The following is a 21,512-nucleotide window of genomic DNA, read 5'->3' as shown; positions in this document are numbered from 1 at the left end:
ACCACTGCTTTTTCCGACACACACAGAGACGCTTTCATGTGACGAACACAAGCCGACTCCGCCCCCCTCCTGAAGACAGCGTTGCCAATGATTGCTGCTTCATCGATTCCAGCCATAGTCGGATCTGACGAGACCGGGGCACGAACCCCGGTCCCCAGTGGGCAACTGCATCGACACAAAGCCGATGCTTAGACCGCTACGCCACCGCCGACCCCTTGAATATGTGTTGTTGTAGTTTGGTTGTGTTTTTGTCTTTTGTGTTGCACTGCTGTAGGCTGGGGGGAAATGGAATTTCGTTCCTTTTGTGTACGCAGAACATTAGATGAAATGACAAATAAATTGTTCCCGATTCCTCAGCCCCCCCCCCCCACACACACACCAGTGGGTGCCACTGTCTCTGCTCTTCCTGTCAGTGAAGTGAGAGTCCAGGAACATGTCCTTATAGATGCGTCCCACCAGGCAGTAGATGTCTGAGGCCACCTGAGTCTCACCCTCCACCAGCGGCAGCATGATGTCCAGAGCCTTCTGTCTGTCACCAGGGAGGTTTCTCCTACACACACACACACACACACACACACACACGATGAGCTGTGAGACTGACTGGAGGAAGACAACAGGGGAGCAGAGACCACGTCCTCCCTTCACATGTACAGCAGAGGAGATCTCAACCTCTCAGCTTGTGGCTCTAAAAAACTAGAGGAGCAGAAGGGACAACTGTTAGTCAGTCATTTAAAAAGCTGACAGACAATGCAGCGCGGTGCACACTGATGACTCTGAAACCAGATCTTTAGGCCTGGCTGGCTGGACAGGTGCACTAGATGTCATGTAAACTGAACATCCTGTTGCAGATGTTCGGCTGGTTAAAAAGCGGTTAATTCAGGAGATAATGTGCCAGACTAACACAAGTGGAAAAATTAGAAAAAACAGGGTGCCCCTCACAAATGATGCAGTGACCTGCAGGCTTCACCCATGACAATACGAGGAGGAGTTACAGCCCGCCCCTCTCTCCCATTAGTTTTCCAGTGTAAACTGCATCGCTCCCTAAGGTTCTTCATTGGACCATGAGGGACAGAAACATGCAGAGATCAAATAGCTTTTTTGGGGGGGGGGGTTTCCCCCCTTTTTCTCCCAATTCAATTCAACTCCTTGGGGGCGCCCGGGTAGCGGCCTATTCCATTCCCAACCAACTCCGGGGTCGCCAGTTCGAATCCCCGTGTTACCTCCGGCTTCGTCGGGCGTCCCTACAGACACAATTGGCCGTGTCTGCGATGGGAAGCCGGATGTGGGTGTGTGCCCTGGCTGCTGCACTAGCGCCTCCTCTGGTCGGTACTGGGGGGAACAGCGTGATCCTCCCATGCACTACGTCCCCCTGATGAAACTCCTAACTGTCAGGAGAAAAGAAGCGGCCGGTGACTCCACATGTTGGAAAATACGGTAAGTGGCCAAGTTCAATTGGGGGAAAAAAGGGGGAACCCCCCCCCCCCCAATTTATTTTCATTAAAAACAATGTGCAGGCACATGTTAAAAACAAAATGAGAGCTACGTCTTCGCCAACTGTACTTGGCCAACTACCCAACTCTTCTGAGCCATCCTGCTCACTGCTCCACCCCCTCTGCTGATCCGGGGAGGGCTGCAGACTACCACATGCCTCCTCCCATACATGTGGAGACGCCAGCCGCTTCTTTTCCCCTCACAGTGAGGAGTTTCACCATGGGGACGTCGCGTGGGAGGATCACGCTGTTCCCCCAGTTCTCCCTCCCACCCGAACAGGTGCCCTGACTGACCAGAAGAGGCGCTAGTACGGCAACCAGGACACATACCCACATCTGGCTTCCCACCCGCAGACACGGCCAATTGTGTCGGTAGGGATGCCCGACCAAGCCAGACGTAACACGGGGATTCGAACTGGCGAGCCTCACGTTGGTAGGCAACGGAATAAACCGCCACGCTACCCGGACGCCCCTGCAGAGATCAAATATCTTGAGAGTTGGCGTGAGTCTAGGTGTTGGGTAAACAAGCTTGTAAAACACTGGTTAGAACCCAGAGTGAACCATGTCTCCTGTGTTGGCCAGCAGACATGTCTCACAGACCCTGGAGCTCCGTTTCATTCTGACCTGAGCTCGGGCATTTCCTAACTCCAATATAACGGCAGTTAGTGCATTTAGTTTCAGGATGATCTGCTGTGGCGACCCCTAACGGGAACAGCCGAAAGTAGTAGTAATAGAGTTTGTATAGGCATCGAGAAGTAAAATAAATAAAAATGACAGTCTTCAGGACTGTAGCTTTACAGAGATTAATCAATATCTGAATCATATTTAGTGCCAAGTAGTTCAAGAACCTACAGGGAATTTGACTTGGTATGCTGGTGCATGAGGGAAACATTAACAGCAACAGTAAGGTATAAAATAAAAGAATAAATAAAATATGTATACAAGACAAAATAAAAATAAATAAGAATAGGCAGAATGAGGCGCAAGAATGTGGAGACACTGGGGATATGGCAAGTACTCCATTTATTAAAGTTTAAATGAGAATTTTTAAATAAGAAGTTCTTTACAGAATGGGAAGTTGTAGAATAAGAGTCATTTACAGGGTAGTGGGGGCTTTATGTAAAGTGTACATGTATACAGCAGGCATAGTAGGGCAGATAGATATATTGCATTGTGTTTGTGCAAGCAAATATGTAGGTGTATGTCGGAGAGAGGGTCAAAGGGGGTGGGGGGGCAGTGTCAGTATCTGTGGGTGTCTGCAGTCTTCTTGTCAAGGCCTACTGCTGTGGGGAAGAAGCTGTTCTTGTGGTGCGAGGTTCTGGTTTTTATAGACCTTAACCGCTTGCCAGAGGGGAATGTTTTAAAGACACCATGGCCTGGGTGGGAAGGGTCAACCATGAGCCTTCCTGCTCGCCTCAGTGTTCTGGAGGTGTACAGGTCCTTGAGGGCTGGCAGGTTGCAGCTAATCACCCTCTTACAAGTGCAAATGATACGCTGCCTTCTGCCCTTGTATTTGGCAGTGACAGCAGCGTACCAGATACTGATGGAGGAGGTGAGGGTGGACTCCATGATGGCAGTGTAAAAGTTCACCACCATTGGCTTTGGCAGGTTGAACTTCTTCAGCTGCCGCAGGAAGTACAACCTCTGCTGTGCCTTACTGGTGAGCGAGCTGATGTTCAGTTCCCACTTGAGGTCTTGGGTGATGATGATGCCCAGGAAGCGAAAGGATTCCACGGTGTCGACTGGGGAGCCACACAGTGTGACGGGGAGGGTGGGGGCATGTTCTTTCTGAAGTTCACAACCATCTCCACCGTCTTTACAGTGTTGAGCTCTGAGCTGTTTTGGTTACACCAGGACACCAGATGGTTCATCTCCCACCTGTAGGCGGACTCATCCCCACCAGATATGAGCCCAATGAGGTTGGTATCGTCAGCAAACTTCAGGAGCTTGACTGACTGGTGACTGGAGGTGCAGAAGAGTAGTGGGGAAAGCCTTGAGGGGAACCAGTGCTGACGAACTGGGAGTCAAAGATGTGCTTCTCCAGCTTCACATGCTGCTTCCTGTCAGATAGAAAGCGTATGATCCACCTGCAGGTGGTGCCAGGAACATGCAGTTGGGAGAGCTTGTGCTGCAGCAGATCTGGGATGATGGTGTTGAAGGCGGAGCTGAAGTCCACAAAAAGGATCCTGGCATCGGTTCCTGCAGAGCCCAGGTGCAGGTGGATGAAGTGCAGCACCACGTTTTTTTTTAAATTTATTTCTGATTTCTCCCAATTTAGTGGCCAATCAATCCCTATTTTAGTTCAAACACCCACCCTTGTACTGCATGCGTTCGCCAACTGCATCTCTTCGGCCGGCAGTCTCGAAGGAGACGCCTTGCCACCTTCGTGACTAGGCAAATCCAGGCCAAACCACTGCTTTTTCCAACACACCCAGAGACGCATTCATGTGACGAACACGAGCCGACTCCGCCCCCCTCCTGAAGACAGCGTTGCCAATTATTGCTGCTTCGTCGAGTCCGGCCATAGTCGGTCCTGACAAGACCGGAGCGTGAACCCCAGTCCCCCAGTGGGCAACTGCATCGACGCAAAGCCGATGCTTAGACCGCTACACCACCGCGGACCCTGAGCACCATGTTTACTGCAATGTCCACAGACCTGTTGGCTGTGTAGGCAAACTGCAGGGGGTCCAGGAGTGGGTTGGTGATGGTTTTAAGATAGGAGAGTACAAGGCACTCAAAAGACTTCATTACCACAGAGGTCAGGGCGACAGGTCTGTAGTCACCGAGTCCTATGGGCCTTGTGTTTTTGGGGACAGGGATGATGGTGGAGGTCTTGAAGCAGGCTGGTACATGGCATGTCTCCAGTGAGGTGTTAAAATGTCTGTGACCACTGGAGACAGCTGATCAGCATAGTGCTTCAGGGTGGAGGGAGAGACAGAATCTGGTCCAGCTGTCTCTTGAACAGTCTGTTAACATCCCTCTTCAAAATCAAGAGAGTTGTCATTGGAGAAGGAGAGGAGGGGGCCTCCAAGGTGGGCAGTTGTGGAGAAGCCCAGGTCCCTGCTTAGATGGGGAAGGAGGAGCTGATGGTCTGGAACTGGTGGATAGAGTCATGGGGGATGGTGTCAGGACTGACCCATTGTCTTTTAAATAGACAATAGTACTCATTAGGATAAAATAAAAAATAATTCACTGTTCACAGTTCAAGTTAGAACATTTAACTGCACTTCAACATTAATAATCTATTCTGGATTATTACAGCTGGAGGCAGTGTGTGAAATTTCGAAAGCAAATGAGCACACACATTAAACTTGGTGGGAAATGTGTCATGGCCGAGGTGCATTAGCAGATCATTAATATTACAAATTAGAGTACCCTGCATGTTAGATTCCTGTTGATTTTTCAAGCTGAGCAAAAGAAGAGGACCTCTTCTATTCCGCTGCCTACCAACAGGGATCGCCGGTTCAAGTCCCCGTGTTACCTCCGGCTTGGTTAGGCGTCCCTACAGACACAATTGGCCATGTCTGCAGGTGGGAGAGCTGGATGTGGGTGGGTGTCCTGGTCGCTTCACTAGCAGCTCCTCTGGTCGGTTGGGGCGCCTGTTCGGGGGGGAGGGGGGGACTGGGGGGAATAGCGTGATGCTCCCATGTGCTACGTCCCCCTGGTGAAACTCCTCACTGTCAGGTGAAAAGAAGTGGCTGGTGACCCCACATGTATCAGAGGAGGCATGTGGTAGTCTGCAGCCCTCCCCGGATTGGCAGAGGGGGTGGAGCAGCAACCTGGATGGTTCTGAAGAGTGGCTGGATACAATTGGAGAGAAAACGGGGAGAAAAACCCCCCCCAAAAAAATAAAATAAATAAGAGGACCTCTGTGATGGAAGTTAATAAGGAAGTCTGCTAAAATCTCTTTGTCAGAGGGCAGAGGTTATTTTGAGCATATGAGCTAACAACTATTACCATGGAGACCATCCAGAAGCACTGAACCACTGCCGAGAGTCACAGTGACAAGGCCAATTCTCCCCTCACATCTCTCTCTCCCTCGCTCTTCCCACCTCTGTGCTGATGGGCTGTAGGTTGGAGAGGGCGAGCGGGGGTTTGGCGATGACTCAGTCCTCCCCACCAAGGCTACAAAGATGAGCTCTTGTGCAACAGGCACCGTGCAGCCTGTTTCTCTGACAGAGCTTTGAGCCAATTATCGCACACTTCAAGCACACACTCATCTGGAAGAACACCCTCATTTAAAATCAATAAGACTTTATTACTGCCGCATAATGGCATTATCTCGTAGCCCCCCTTCCCAGCCACCTCTGTATGTCTGTGTTATGTTCATCTGTCGTCTTGTTTCACTCCGTTTATTGTAAAGCGACTTTGAGTACTTGAAAAGCGCAATACAAGATTGATTTATTATTATAATGCTAATCACAAGGTCTGGCGGGGGAAGCTCATATCTGAGCCAGTCTCCAATGGAAAGGAATCAAGGTCACCGCTCAGGGGGACTCTCATTACAACAGCACAACTGATTTGATTTCCAAGGTATGACAATTGTTCTGTAAAAACAAATCCCGAGCTTGTAAACACAACGTCGCATCCTGCTGATGAGAGCGACAGTAGGAGAGAAGACATCTGCAGAGCACATGGCAGCCCGGCACCCTGCGGACATCTTTCCCAAGACCTGCCAAACTAAAGAACAGCATGCTTTATTAGCGCTGGAGGCAGCCGATCCATGAGAACCACAAGAAGTTTACAAGACAGGCAGCTGGTGAGAAGCAGACGGTAAAAACTTCTTGTGTTGCACATCTGTCTACTTCCTCAGCAGAGGACCTGCACATCTGTCTACGTCCTCAGCAGAGGACCTGCACATCTGTCAACGTCCTCAGCAGAGGACCTGCACATCTGTCTACTTCCTCAGCAGAGGACCTGCACATCTGTCTACGTCCTCAGCAGAGGACCTGCACATCTGTCTACGTCCTCAGCAGAGGACCTGCACATCTGTCTACGTCCTCAGCAGAGGACCTGCACATCTGTCTACTTCCTCAGCAGAGGACCTGCACATCTGTCTACGTCCTCAGCGGGGGACCTGCACATCTGTCTACGTCCTCAGCAGGGGACCTGCACATGTTCATGTTCTTCACACGCTGAGTTGGTATGCATGGGTGTGAGTAGGGCCTCAACTAACAATTATTATTTTTATTTTTGGATTATTTTCTCCCCAATTGTACTTGGCCAATTACCCCACTCTTCCGAGTCGTCCCGATCGCTGCTCCACCCCCTCTGCCGATCCGGGGAGGGCTGCAGACTACCATATGCCTCCTCCATTACCCAGATAGCAAAACTGCTGTGGCCCAGACCCGTCCCACGCCCGACACTTCATCCGGCCCATATGCCACGTGGAATGATGGCACTTGGGCAGTCCACTCCTGTTTGCCAGATCCGGGCCAGAACCAAGCCATAGCAATGCCGCATGTGCCACATATTTGCCAAAGGTGGCCCATATTTGTTTTGTGATATTCGGGCCATATTCACTATTTACCACACGGGCCACTTCAGGGTCACATCCAGATCACATGTTGCCCAGAGCACCGCATCTTTGCCAAAAAAGGCCCACATTTGATTTGGCATATTTGGGCCATATTTGCTATTATACATGTGGGCCACTTCAGGCTCACATCCATTTTGTCAGGGCCAGAAGAAGGCCATCAGTGCCACATCATTGCCTGAAGTGGCCCACATCCAGATGCTATCTGGGGTGGAGTCGCCAGCCGCTTCTTTTCACCTGGCAGTGAGGAGTTTCACCAGGGGACGTAGCGTGTGGGAGGGTCACGCTGTTCTCCCCAGTTCCCCCTCCCCCCTGAACAGGCACCCCGACTGACCAGAGGTGGCACTAGTGAAGCGACCACGACACACACCCACATCCGGCTTCCCACCTGCAGACACTGCCAATTGTGTCTTTAGGGACGCCTGACCAAGCCAGAGGTAACATGGGAATTGAACCGGAGATCCCAGTGTTGGTAGGCAACGAAATAGACCACTACACTACCCAGATGCCCAACTAACAATTATTTTCATAATCGATTGATCTATCAATTGCTTTTATGATTAATTGATGAATAAGTTAGTCTGTTAAAAGTAAAAAATACTGGCATCCCGGTGGTGTAGTGGTCTATTCCGTTACCTACCAACATGGGAATCCCCGGTTCGAATCCTCATGTTACCTCCAGCTTGGTCGGGCATCCCTACAGACACAATTGGCTGCGTCTGCAGTTTGGAAGCCGGATGAGGGCATGTGTCCTTGTCACTGCACTAGCACCTCCTCTGGTCGGTCGGGGCGCCTGTTCAGGGGGGAGGGGGAATGGGGGAATAGCGTGATCCTCCCACGTTTGACATCCCCCTGGTGAAACTCCTCACTGTCAGGTGAAAAGAAGCAGCTGGCGACTCCACATGTATCAGATGAGGCATGTGGTAGTCTGCAGACCTCCCCGGACCACAGAGGGGCTGGAGCAGAGACCGGGGCGGCTCAGAAGAGTGGGGTAATTGGCCGGATACAATTGGGGAGAAAAGGGGGGGAAAATAAAAAAAAAATCAAAAATACAGATTAATGCCCATCTTAAGGTGACATCTTAAAACTTTACTCAGTCTGACCATCAGCCCAAAAACCCTCACGTATTCATTTCATAAAATCAGAGGAAGGCGAGTAAATCTTACCACTTATGAAACTGCAGCGAAAAACCGTTTTTACTTAATGAATGACTAAAATGATTAATCGACTACCAAAATTGTAATTGATTGATTGTCTGTGATGTCGTATGCATGTTTATGTGTCATGCTAAGCGTCTTACCTGTTCAGTGCAAAGGCATAATGGAATTTCACATGAGGGTGGGCCACAGGGTCAAAGGTCGGTAGCTTTTCCAAAGTCTCCACTAGTTTCACAACGGAGTCATAATCCTAGAGGAGATGGAAGGAACACACTGATGAGGTCCTGCTCCCCCTGTATGATGTCTCACCATGTATGTTGGAATTCTGTATGTCTAAAACAAAACACATTCCTACATATTAATTGTATTTGGAGGACAAAGGTGTTTTTGCACTTTATGGTCCCTCTGACTGATGTTTCGCTGCTTTCAGGTCTGAAGGAATGTGTCTGAAATCCACTTCGTTGGACAGTGAATGGTATATACACACACACACACACATATTTGTTCCCCCCCCCTTTTCTCCCCAATTGTATCCGGCCTATTACCCCACTCTTCCGAGCCGACCCAGTCCCTGCTCCACCCCCTCTGCTGATCCGGGGAGGGCTGCAGTCTACCACATGCCTCCTCCCATACATGTGGAGTCGCCAGCCGGTTCTTTTCACCTGACAGTGAAGAGTTTCACCAGGGGAATGTGATGTAGTGTGTGAGGCTCACGCTAGTCCCCCCCAGTCCCCCCCCCGAACAGGTGCCCCGACCGACCAGAGGAGGCGCTAGTGCAGCGACCAGGACACATACCCACATGCGGCTTCCCACCTGCAGACACGGCCAACTGTGTCTGCAGGGACGCCCGACCAAGCCAGAGGTGAACGGTATGTTTAACACCAAAATGACTTCAACCTGAGTGTCACTGGTTCGGTTACACCACATCTTTGGTGTAACCTACCCAGTCAGTACTATACACAAGGCATCCCGAAAAAACAGCACCTCCTCACTGTTAGTCAATGAGCCCGCGGACTGCCTGTAGTGTGTGGGTGAATATGTATGACGGTAAGTGATGCTCCATCACAGAAACGAGAGAGCGGAAGTCCCGCCTTATTGACAGAGTTGATACAAGCACACCAAAAACTTTGACCAGAGCTCTGCACAGGCAGTCTGCAATGTTTGAGAACATGCCACTAGCTAAAAAGATCCTTGAAAGACTGATAATGAGAAAGTAAAGTCCCTCTAGCTACTATGCTTTACTGAGGGTTTCTAAAGTACACTAGAGACAACATCCTAGGTGCCCCGATCAGCGGCACCAAACTGAGAATTCCTTTGACTTTAAAAAGGGAGATGGTGCATGGTTGAATTTCTTACGAACGCCCGTACTTACGAACCGATCTCCATTAAGCCCATTATTTAAAAAAACCGAGTTACACACAACGGTTCATGTTCATTATTGCTGATGGTGTTGATATCTGACGGAGTTGACAAAACACCATAATTCCTGTTATAACACTTGTGTTTCTCACAGGAGCCATCTTGTTCATTGTTGTGACTTCTCTTATGTACACTATTGTAGTGTTACTATTCGTGGGTTACTAACTTAATCACTAATATATATAAGTACACGGAGACGAGAATGCGGCACAAGTCTGATCTTTACTGACGGAGACATCACACACTACTAGGCTCGACCAGTGTATTACAGAACTCAGTAGTGGTGACAGTCCAACACAATCGAGCACCGAGTGCTCGATCCAATACACCACATCCCTCTTTTCCAACTGAGATGTGGCCTACTCATCAGTTGCTTCAACAGTAGACCCTTTACCGAACCATTAACACTATGGCATTAACACTGAACAAGTCTTTTCTACTTGCATACTTCAATGATTAGTACAGCATGTTTTTTTTTAAATGACAGATGACTCTCATTAAACAACATAAACCATTTCCTTTTCACATTCTGGTGGTTAGCATGTAAACATTTTGAACATTCAGCAATCTTGCAACATTTCAGGTTAAACACACCTTGTACTCTTTGTTTCACCTTCTTTTTTTCTTAATAAACACTTGAATGATCACACAAAAGAACCCTAAGGTTAGTCATTGTATCTGGCAGGGCTTCTAACTGCTCTGCCGCACTTTGTGTAGCATGTGGGTGTACTGCCTGTAGTCACCGGAGGAGGGTCGTGTGGTGGCAGGTCATGTGGTGGTGAGTCGACTGGCACAGGCGCTTGTGAGGGTGAGGGTTGTACCTCTGAGTCAAAATGTTCCTCACTGTCCGTGTCTCTGAATAGGCTCGGATGTATCTTCCTCAGATGTCGCCTGTTCCTTCTTTGCATCCTCCCAGCCGGTGTCTGCACAGTGTAGGACCGTGGTTCATCTCGCTGTCGGATGACAACGGCAGGCTCCCAGCCGCGCCGCGTTTGCATGTGTACGGTGTCTCCTGGGGTCAACACTGGCAGGGGCTTTGCACACTGGTCGTAACGTTGTTTTTGGCGGAACTGCAGGTTCCGGATCTTGCTGTGAATGTGCTGTGGGACCGATTGTGTCAGCACAGCACGGAAGTGTGCTTCGTAGAACTCTCCCCATCAACATTTGTGCAGGTGATACGTCCAGTCCTGTCACCGGTGTGTTCCTCAGTGACAGCAGCACCAGATGTGGGTCAGTGCCGGTCTGCATTGCCTTCTTCAGCGCATGTTTCACTGTCTTTATGGCTCTCTCAGCCATGCCATTTGAAGAGGGAAACCTGGGCTGGAGTGTGTGAGCTTGAACTCCCATGAAGCTGCAAAGGACTTCATCTCATAGCTGGCAAATGGGACATGGTCACTCACTATCTCCCTAGGAATCCCGTGTCTGGCAAACACAGACTTCATCTTCTGGATTACTGTGTATGCTGTTTTGTCAGATATGTTGAGCACTTCAGGATATTTGGTTAGGTAATCAACTAACAACAGGTATGACTGACCGTGTAGCTCGAAGATGTCAGCTCCGACTTTCATCCATGGCAGTTCTGGGACCTGATGCCGCATAAGTGGCTCAGCCTGCTGTTTGGGCTGTAGCTGCTGGCATTGCACGCACTTTTCCACCATTGCCTCTATATCTCGTGCCATGCCAGGCCAGTAGAGAGACTTTCTTGCTCTGGCTTTTGTGCGCTGCACTCCTTGGTGTGCAAGATGCAGCTTCTCCAAAATTGTGCTCCTGAAGCTCTGGGGTATGATGATTTTGTCTCCGACCAAGACAATGTCATCTTCCATGCTTATAATGTCCTTTACTGCCCAGTAGGCGTGTAGTTTTCTGTCCAAACTTTTCTTTTTCATGGGCCAGCCTTTCTTGTGTTTCTCACACACAGCTTGCAAGCACGCTATCTGCTGCCGTTGCTTTCTTTAATTGGCTGAGTGTTTCCTCGCTCAAGGCATCTGTGGCATCCAAGGCATACACAACTCTCTCATCACAAGGGTTTTCATCAATATGGTCACCTTCTCTGCTAGCTGTAGCGCGTGAGAGTGTGTCGGCAATGTGCATGTGCTTGCCTGGTGTGTATGTTACACTCAGATCATACCTCTGCAGTTGTAAAAGCATACCTTGCAGCCGCGCAGGTGCTTTGCTCAGCGGCTTGCGCATGATGACCTCCAGAGGCTTATGATCGGACTGGACAGTTACTGGTCTGCCGTAGACATACTGGTGGAATCTCTTAGCAGCAAACACTATAGCGAGCAACTCTTTCTCTATCTGTGCGTACCTCTTTTCTGTGTCGGTGAGCGCTCGTGAGGCATAGCACACTGGGCGGTCGTCCTGCATCAGACAGGCTCCCAGTCCATCCTTTGAGGAGTCTGCTTGTAGAGTGAGAGGCTGCTTGTGATCGTAGTATCTCAGCACAGGGGCTTGTGTGAGGGTGGTCTTTAGTGCCTTTAGCGCTGAGCTGTAGTGCGGGCACCATTGCCACGCTACATCCTTCTTGAGCAGCTGTCTGAGGGGTGCCGTGAGTGAGGCTTCGTTTGGTATGTATTGCGCTAGGAATTTTGTCATTCCCAGCAGACGTTGGAGACTTTGTTTGTCTTCCGGGGTTGGCATGTCGACAATCGCTTTGATCTTTGTGTCGTCAGCTCTCTGTCCTGCTGCCGTGATGACGTGTCCCATGTACTTTACAGTATCAACTTTAAACTGGATCTTGTCCCTGTCAAATTTCACATGTGCGGTCTTGGCTCTCTCCATTTCTTTCTGCAGGATTTCATCGTGTTCCCACTCTGATGACGCTGCGATGATCATGTCGTCTGCTATAATGTACACACCTGGGATATCGCCGAAGGTCTCACAGTTCTTTTGTTGAAACACTTCGCTGGCCGATTTGATCCCGAATGGGAGTCTGAGGAAGCGGAACCGGCCCCACGGCGTGTTGAAGGTGCATAGCTTAGACGACGGCTCATCTAGCTTGATCTGCCAGTATCCATCCTTTTCATCTAGGATTGAGAAGATGGATTTTCCTGTTAGCCTGCTGCGCACGTCTTCCGGTGTAGGAATGGAGTAGTGTTGACGCTTGACTGCCTCATTCAGGTTGCAAGGATCCAAACATACCCTTAGCGCACCATTTTGTTTCTTTGTGGCAACAAGACTGTTCACCCATTCTGTAGGTTCATTGACAGGAGTTATGACTTTCCTGTTCTGCAAGTCTGTGAGTGTCTCTCTTAATGAGTCCATGATGGAGAGTGGTACATTCCTGCATGCGTGAATCACAGGCGTGATGCTGGGGTCAATGTGTATGTGATGAACTCCAGGAAATTCGCCTAATCCCGTGAAGACCTCCGCATACCTCTGTAGCAGCTCCTCTTTGGTGGCCAGAGGTTTTGCGGGTTGTGGGGACTCCACTGCAAGCGCCTCGACTCTTCTCACCAGCTGCAGCTCTTCAAACGCATCTCCACCCAGGATTGGCTTGCCAGCTCGGCTAGACACATGGAAGTCCAATATAGCCGTATGCTTAGACGTGCGGCAATCTAGAGATGCAACACCATCTGAGGGTAGTCGTGCACCACCAAAAGCAATCAGCACAGTCTTTGTGGGCCCTAACTGAACGGGACCTGGTAGCTGCCGGAATACGCGCATAGGAAGCACATTTGCATCGGCGCCTGTGTCCAACTTGAAGTTAATTGCTACGCCTCTGACCGTGGCTGTTTCATGCCATACAGTGCCTTTAGCTTGGTGGGCTGCTTTGTTTTTGTATTTTCCAATCATGCCTATATATAAGGAATCAATTTCACTTTCTAGATTATGCACTGTCTTTGTCTTGTAATTGCCGCTTTTTTCAGTGCTTGATTTACACACCTTGGAAAAATGATTGTTCTTACCACATTTGTGGCACACTGCACCATAAGCTGGGCATTGACGGGGCTCATGTTTATTTCCACACTTGTGCTTGCTGCTCGTTTTGTTCTTGTTCCAGCTGCCCGTGCGCGTTTGCCCTGTTGCTTTCTTCAATGCCTCCACTGAGGCGTCTTGGACAACATGTGTCGTCTGCATCGCTTGTATTTGTGACTTAGCGAGCTCGGCTGATCTACATATCTCTACGGCCCTGTGCAAAGTAAGCTCATTATCACGTAACAGTCTTTCTTTCAAACGGGCATCATTTATGCTGAACACTAATTTGTCCCTTATCATGTCATCTTCATGTCTGCCAAACTCACAGTCTTTGCTCTTCTGGCGCAGCTCTGTGATGAATCTATCCACCGATATTCCTGCTGACATCGTGTGTGACCAGAATTGATGGCGTTCGAACACGACGTTCTTCCGAGGGCTGCAGTAGTCCTTGAAGGCTTTCAGAACGTCCTCCATCGATTCGTCGTCTCCTTCTGGGATGATGGTGAGTGTGTTATACACTTCTAGCGCCTCCTCGCCGATGGTGTGAAGCAGAATGGCTATTTTGACCGTCTCTTCCTTATCCGACGCACCTGAAGCGGTCATGTACAGCTGGGAACGCTGCTCCCATCTTCTCCAGTTTTCTGCGACATTCCCGGTAAGTATCAGCGGTGGTGGCGGCTTGAACTGTTCCATATTTGTGCTCAGGCTAGCACGTGTTGGCTAGCTGCCTCAGCTACCAGCGAACTCGTTGAAGTACCGCCCTCGAATTATACCGTAACTCCGTCTTCTGACACCATGTTGTGACTTCTCTTATGTACACTATTGTAGTGTTACTATTCGTGGGTTACTAACTTAATCACTATTATATATAAGTACACGGAGACGAGGATGCGGCACAAGTCTGATCTTTACTGACGGAGACATCACACACTACTAGGCTCGACCAGTGTATTACAGAACTCAGTAGTGGTGACAGTCCAACACAATCGAGCACCGAGTGCTCGATCCAATACACCACATTCATCGTCGGTTGCTTGTGACCGCTATAGTCTATAGACCTATACATTACTGTAGCGAATTCGGGCACATGCAGCCGGGACACTAACCCATATCTCCCGCTAACCACTCGACAAGAGGGTCCGACCCGACTCCTTCGAGACTGCCAGCCGGAAAGATGCAGTTGGCGAATGCATGCAGTACGAGGGTGGGTGTTTGAATTAAAATAGGGATTGATTGGCAACTAAATTGGGAGAAAAAGCAAAAAAATCAGAAATAAATTTTAAAAAGGGTCCGACCCGTTAGCCAAGGGCTAATGTGTCTACTTATCCATGCACGTTACATTATAGACCTGTAAAGTCTACTTAAATTAAGGCTTTATTATGAGGTCACACAAATGATGCGTTTCATTGATTATGGTTTTGAAACACATGCAAGGTATCAACAAATAGGTATGAACTGAAAAAAAAGCTTCCAAAACTTACCGGCGCTAGAGTGGTCACATGGTATGAGGAAGAACAAGGAAGTTGTAAAGGGGTCCTCGGTGTTTGAGCTGCCCACAATAATTCCTGATTTTTTATTTTATTTTATCTTTTATGTCTGACGGTGTTGACAAAAACTCAGGGCACAATTTCAATCTACTAGAAAGTACTCCTGAAACTATTCGCTCAACTACGTATACATAGTAATCATGATGTTTAATTTTATGTTACTTTTAATTATTTTTAAGCTATTGTAATGTAATGAGACCTGCTTCAGGACACGAGTTAGTTCAGGCACTTGTAGAATAAAAAATATTTATAAAAACAGGAATTCACGTTTTCTTGTTCTAACATTGTCTTAGTTAGTCTTTTATATGAACAATATTATGTACACTTGCTTACCCCAAAACTGTTTTATCTGGCAGACATGTTTCGTCTCAGATCTCACGAATCACTGAGCAGCATCTCAAGGGCGACAATGGTAGAGATTTAATATGTTGCTCAAGGACACTACTTCAGAGAATAGAAGGGTCACGAGCGTTAAACCTTTTTGGTTCCAGGATGGTCTCTCTGACCCCTGAGCCTCCTTGTTGTTAACCCTGATCTATCCACATATATATATATATATATATATATATATATATATATATATATATATATATATATATATATATATATATATAAAAGGAGGACAGCGTGGCGGTCTATTCCATTGCCTACCAACACGGGGATCGCTGGTTCGAATCCCCGTGTTACCTTCGGCTTGGTCGGGCGTCCCTACAGACACAACTGGCCGTATCTGCGGGTGAGAAACCGGATGTGGGTATGTGTCCTGGTCACTGCAGTAGCGATTCCTCCGGTCGGTCGAGGCGCCTGTTCGGGTGGGAGGGGGAACTGGGGGGGAATAGCGTGATCCTCCCACGCGCTACGTCCCCCTGGTGAAACTCCTCACTGTCAGGGGAAAAGAAGCGGCTGGCGACTCCACATGTATGGGAGGAGACATGTGGTAGTCTGCAGCCTTCCCCGGATCAGCAGAGGGGGTGGAGCAGAGACCGGGACGGCTCAGAAAGCGGGGTGATTGGCCAGGTACAATTGGGGAGAAAAACGGGGGGAAATCCTACCCCCCCCAAAAAAAGGAGGACATGTTTGAGCATGAGCAGTAATAAGGTTGATGAGCTCTGCGTTTTATCCACGGAAAAATAATCTTACACTGTTTTGTATCTTTCTTGACCACTTTTAGGATGCATATTGGTTTGTAATATGTTATGTTGAGGTTTTCTGTCATCATAAAGGTCCCCCCCAAACCCCCCCCCCCCGTACCTGGATGTCCCTGTACGACAGCAGCAGGTTGATGACTATGTCGGATGAAAGGCACTCCACGTTGTCCAGCCGCTGCTGGATCCGCCCCAGCTCAGCAGCCAGCTCCATGCCCGTGTACAATTCCCGGGCTTTACGGATCTCATTCAGAATGGTTTCACGAAAATACTGGCTGTGAAGGGAAGAAACACACATTAACTCATCAGCACACATACACTCAGACACATACACACAAACAAATACACACAAACCCATCACATATTCTGCATGTTCCCATTCAGATAGGGAACTGCTAGGCAGGCGAACCTCTCAAATTTCTTAACGTACAACAGGTTTTCTTTTACACATTGACCTGAGGCAAAATCAGGAATGAGGAATTGGGGACAATTTGTCATTTCTTACTTGCATACACAAAGAAACGAAATGTTGTTTCTCCCAGCCCACAGCAATGCAAAATAAATAAATAAATAAATTCCCAGAAACGACACCACCAAAAACACGCAAAAACAGCTTGAACAAAGCAACACAACACAAACAGTTGACAACACAGTCCAGTGTGTAACGCAGTCCAGCCAGGATGACTGGCGGAACTGCCGGTCTGCATGGGCTAGCAGTTAGCCTAGCCTGCCCCGCTTCTGTGTCCTGCCAGACCGCCCTCGGTGCCTCCTGCCCCCCCCCCCCGTGTGCAGCTCCAGACAGGGCCGTGGTCCCCGGGCCCATCGGACCGAACAGGCAAGGCTCTCTCAGTCAGACACCCCTCGACACCCCCCCCCCTCCACACGACGACAGACGCAGACAAAAACACTGCACAGTCGACGCCAGGCAAGGCCGCCTCGGTGTTTCCTCTCTGGTAGAGTTACAGGCAGGGTCGCACAGCTCCGGAAAGGGCCGTAAGCTCTCTCAGACGATCCAGCGCCAGATCGCCTAGCCGTTAACGAAAAAAATGAAAATAAAATAAAATTCGACGAACAAATGAAAAAACTTCACACGAAGACGCAAACCTGAGCCACACTCTAGGACAGTGTTTCTCAACCCAGTCCTCAAGGAAACCCTATCCTGCATATTTTCTTTGCAACCCTGAATAGGTACCTGTTTGTAGTTATTCAACCAATCAGCAATGAATTTCGTCAGACGTTGCACACCTTGCATAATTAAGTGCTGCGAGATGATTGGTCGAGTAAGTACAAGCAGGGCTACCTATGCAGGGTTACAATGAAAATCTGCAGGATAGGGGTTCCTTGAGGACTGGGTTGAGAAACACTGCTCTAGGAGTTAATACTAATATACTTACCAATACTTACCACCTGAGGGCAGTAGCCACAAACGTACATACCTAGTCTGCAGGATTCTAGCAGAAAAAGACACCACACGATACTTGATGCACATATTAGCTGAGTTGTCAAAGTATTGTAGCGAATTCGGGGGACAACGCAACCACAGGAACTGCCGCGGCCGGGAAGCGAACCCGTATCGCCCGCACCGCAGGAGACATCGCTAACCGCTAGACTAAAGGGTCAGACCCGCAAGCCAGCGGCCAGCGTGTCTTCTTATCCATGCACGTTACAGTATATTAACAAATAGTTGTAATTGCTGAACCCAAGTTTCTTCATTTATAATAAGAAACATTACAGGTACCAGGAGTGGTCCAGAGACAGTCGTCATAGAAAGTTTGAAGCCGCCTGACGCTGTGAATTGGACTGGAAATGTGGACTACGAGGGGCGGATGTTCAAACAGCGATTCATGCTGCACCTGCAAGCCCTCGGACTGGATGACAAACCGGACGCACGGAAGATCGCACTGCTACTTACCTTCGCGGGGCCTCAAGCATTGGAGGTACACAACACGTGTGTTACACCGACGCAGCTGATAAGGACACGTTCGTTGAAGTTGTCAAGAGGTTTGATGAACACTGTTCGCCTGAGAAAAACGAGACATTCGAACGGTACGTGTTTCGCATGCGCACGCAGCAACATTGTGAGAGCGTTGACATTTTTCTGACGGACTTGAAATTGAAAGCTAACACTTGAAATTTTGGAGAGCTGCATGATTCAATGATCCGGGATCAATTAGTGTTTCGGATTAATGACAAGAAAGTGAGAGAGCGATTACTACGAGAAACGGACCTTACCTTAGCTGGAGCTGTGAGGATATGCCATGCTAGTGAGGTAGCTGCCCTGCAACATGCTAGAACGTTCGATGGTGGCGCGAAGGAAAGTGAAAAAGACATCGCAGCGATGGCCACTGTGCCTGCACGGGCACAGAAACGGAGAACATCATGGCAGTCGAAACAGCGAAAGGGCTTAGAGACTTTTAATTGTAAAAGATGTGGCACTCGACATGCACCAAAACAATGCCCAGCTTATGGCAAAGTCTGTAATAAATGTAAAGGACAGAATCACTACGCGAAACGATGCTTTTCCAAAGAGAAACAAAGCCGAGGTGAACATGTGCATTCAGTGGAAGAAACAGATCTCTGTGATTCATTCTTCGCGGGAATGGTAGCACAGGAAGATGTCACGCCTAAAGGGACTGAACAGTCAAGTGTGAACAGAGTTGAGCAGGACAAGTGGACTGTTCCATTGCATATAAACGGAGCTGTCATTTCTCTCAAGCTGGACACAGGAGCAAAGGCTAATTTGATGAATGAGCTCGATATCAAAGACATGATAGTAAAGCCACACATTCGTCCAAATTCTATCCCACTCAAAGCCTACAATGGAAAGCTCATCGACAGCAAAGGCACATGCAGGGCTAAGGCGTCTACTTATCCATGCACGTTACACTACCCCCCTCCTTCAGGAAGCGCGTCCGCGCGCAACCCACTTCTGACACCAATGTAGCGAATTCGGGGGCAGGTGGGGGGCAACTCGGGAGCCGTCGCCACAGCCGGGACGCAAACCCGTATCTCCCGCACCGCGGGCGACAACGTTAACCAGTTGACTAAAGGGTCCGACCCGTTAGCCAAGGGCTAACCTGTCTACTTATTCATGTACGTTACACTACCCCCCCTCTTTCGGGAAGCGCGTCCCCGCGCTTCAGCATATCAACTCCCTCACGCCTCTGGGCGCACATGCTTCCGATGACCTCACGGTCACACCATCCCACCTCTGACACCAATGTAGCGAATTAGGGGGGGGGGCAACCACAGGAACTGCCGCAGCCGGGACGCGAACCCGTATCTCCCGCACCGCTGGCAACGCCAAGCACATTTGAACAAGACAACGTCCTAATGCTACCAGTTACTAAAGTGTTACAAGCAAATCCAATGGCGCAACAGGATCCTGAGTTCTCAGCGGTGGAATGTTGAGCTGGCCGAACCTCCTGTGCACTAGTAGGCTAGTGCCACTAATGACAATAATAGTGTTAAATGATAATAGAAATAATTAACCAGGATATTTATCAGTGTAGTCGCGCGGTGCCTCCACTGAGAAAATACTACACTTACCTAAGGCTAGTGAATGGTGTATCTTCCCAGAATTTAAACAAACCTGTGGTTAAGGCAGATCGTGTAATCCTGCTGTGTACTGAAGTACCGTACACGCTTATTACCAGCACTCCAAAAGTAAATGAGCTGCCAATACACCCGAAATATAATTAATAATAATAGGATTTATTGGACAATAATGAGAGAGAGTGTGAGAGAGAGAGAGAGAAACAGAGAGTACCACACGAGGGTGGTACTGTTGGTCAACTAAACATTAATTAAAATTTCACAGGGTGTGACAACCGTTCACAATACACAGAAAGAAAGTATCAAAAGAATACAAAATACCCAGCGCTTCCTGTTGGGGCCCGTTGGTGCACATTAAACCAGTTCTCTGAGTGCAGGGCAAGGCAGACACCCTACGATGCCCAGGCGACGAGACAAAAGTGCGTGGGTGTGTGTGTATAAGTGCTCTGTCCAAGTTACTCACGACCCAACGCTCCCACGACCGGGAGGCTGTGTGTAGTCCAGGGGATGGTCGGCGCTGTGCTTGCTGTCGGTTCCCCGGCAAGGCCTCCACTCGCAAGATGGCCACAGGTCGCAACGTTCCGAAAACCCCGGCGAAGACAATGGTCCTCCGGTGGGAAACGAAGCAATCAGACCCAAAACAAACCCCACCAGCAAACACACGACCGTGGGCCAATCGCAACCCTCGGGTCCTCAAATGCGGGCCAGTACACGGCTGTGTACAAAGTCTCCGCGAAACGGGCATTCAAACGGGGCCGCAGAGAGAGAGATAAAAAAATGGGACCTCTCTCCTTGGAGTCCTGCTGAATCTGCAAGCTCCCTCCTTTTCGCGAGGAGATCGACCGTTGCGACCCCGCGATTTCGCGGGCAGAACACTCCTCATCCTATCATTGGCCGATAACAAAAATTCAAAGACAAATACATCCCATTGGTCCACACGTTTGGAAACCACACCCACACAGGAAACGTTTTAAGACACAAACATGCTGGCAAATGAAGCACCAAAGATCTCCAGATTCTAAAAAGGTCCTTACACCTATAAGATACAGCCAGTCGTCCATGCTCCCAGACGGGTTCCAGCACCTCTACAAGACAAACTGAAACAAGAACTTGACCGAATGATGTCACTGGGAGTCATAAAAAAGGTGGAGGAGCCCACAGAGTGGGTGAATTCGATGTTGTGTGTCAAGAAACAGAATGGCGACCTACGTGTGAGCATGGATCCAAAAGACCTGAATGCCAACATAAAGAGGGAACATTCCAAATTCCAACCAGAGAGGAAATAACAAGTGAGATGGCTGGTGCAAAGTTCTTCAGCAAGCTGGATGCATCCCAGGGCTTTTGGCAGATAAAACTACATGAGGATAGCACAAAGTACTGTACATTCAATACACCGTTTGGCTGCTACTCTTTCCAAAGGCTGGCTTTTGGAATCTCCTCTGCCCCTGAAATGTTCCACAAAACCATGGAGCACATCATAGAAGGTATTGACGGGGTACGTGTGTATGTGGATGACATTGTGCTATGGGGATCCACACTGGAGCAGCACAATGAGAGACTCATCAAAGTGCTCCAAAGCATCCAGAAGTATTGACTAAAGCTGAACAGAGCAAAATGTCAGTTTGGTGTGAACGAAATCACATTTCTGAGAGACAAGCTGTCAGAAACAGGTGTGGAGCCAGACAAGAGCAAGGTGACAGCGATACTGGAGATGTCCAGGCCCGAGGATAAAAAAGGTGTGTTGA

The 21,512-nt window shown here is 48.9% G+C and overlaps 1 protein-coding gene across 3 annotated transcripts in view; it reads right to left on the bottom strand.

Annotated features, from left to right (window-relative positions):
- The window catches only part of map3k5 (mitogen-activated protein kinase kinase kinase 5), a 147,877-nt gene that overhangs the window by 67,322 nt on the left and 59,043 nt on the right, over positions 1–21,512 (bottom strand). For all 3 annotated transcript variants that reach the window (XM_056294458.1, XM_056294459.1, XM_056294460.1), the window contains exons 5-7: positions 16,319–16,487; positions 8,327–8,433; positions 380–550 (exon numbers count right to left, since the gene is read on the bottom strand). In XM_056294458.1, coding sequence (XP_056150433.1) covers positions 380–550; positions 8,327–8,433; positions 16,319–16,487 — 447 coding nt within the window. The remainder of the gene's footprint in view (positions 1–379; positions 551–8,326; positions 8,434–16,318; positions 16,488–21,512) is intronic.

The sequence above is a fragment of the Lampris incognitus genome, chromosome 15 (assembly GCF_029633865.1).
Source record: "Lampris incognitus isolate fLamInc1 chromosome 15, fLamInc1.hap2, whole genome shotgun sequence".
Lineage (NCBI taxonomy): Eukaryota > Metazoa > Chordata > Actinopteri > Lampriformes > Lampridae > Lampris > Lampris incognitus.
The sequence above is the reverse complement of the archived record's forward strand: the minus strand, read 5'-3'. Positions and strand labels throughout refer to the sequence as shown.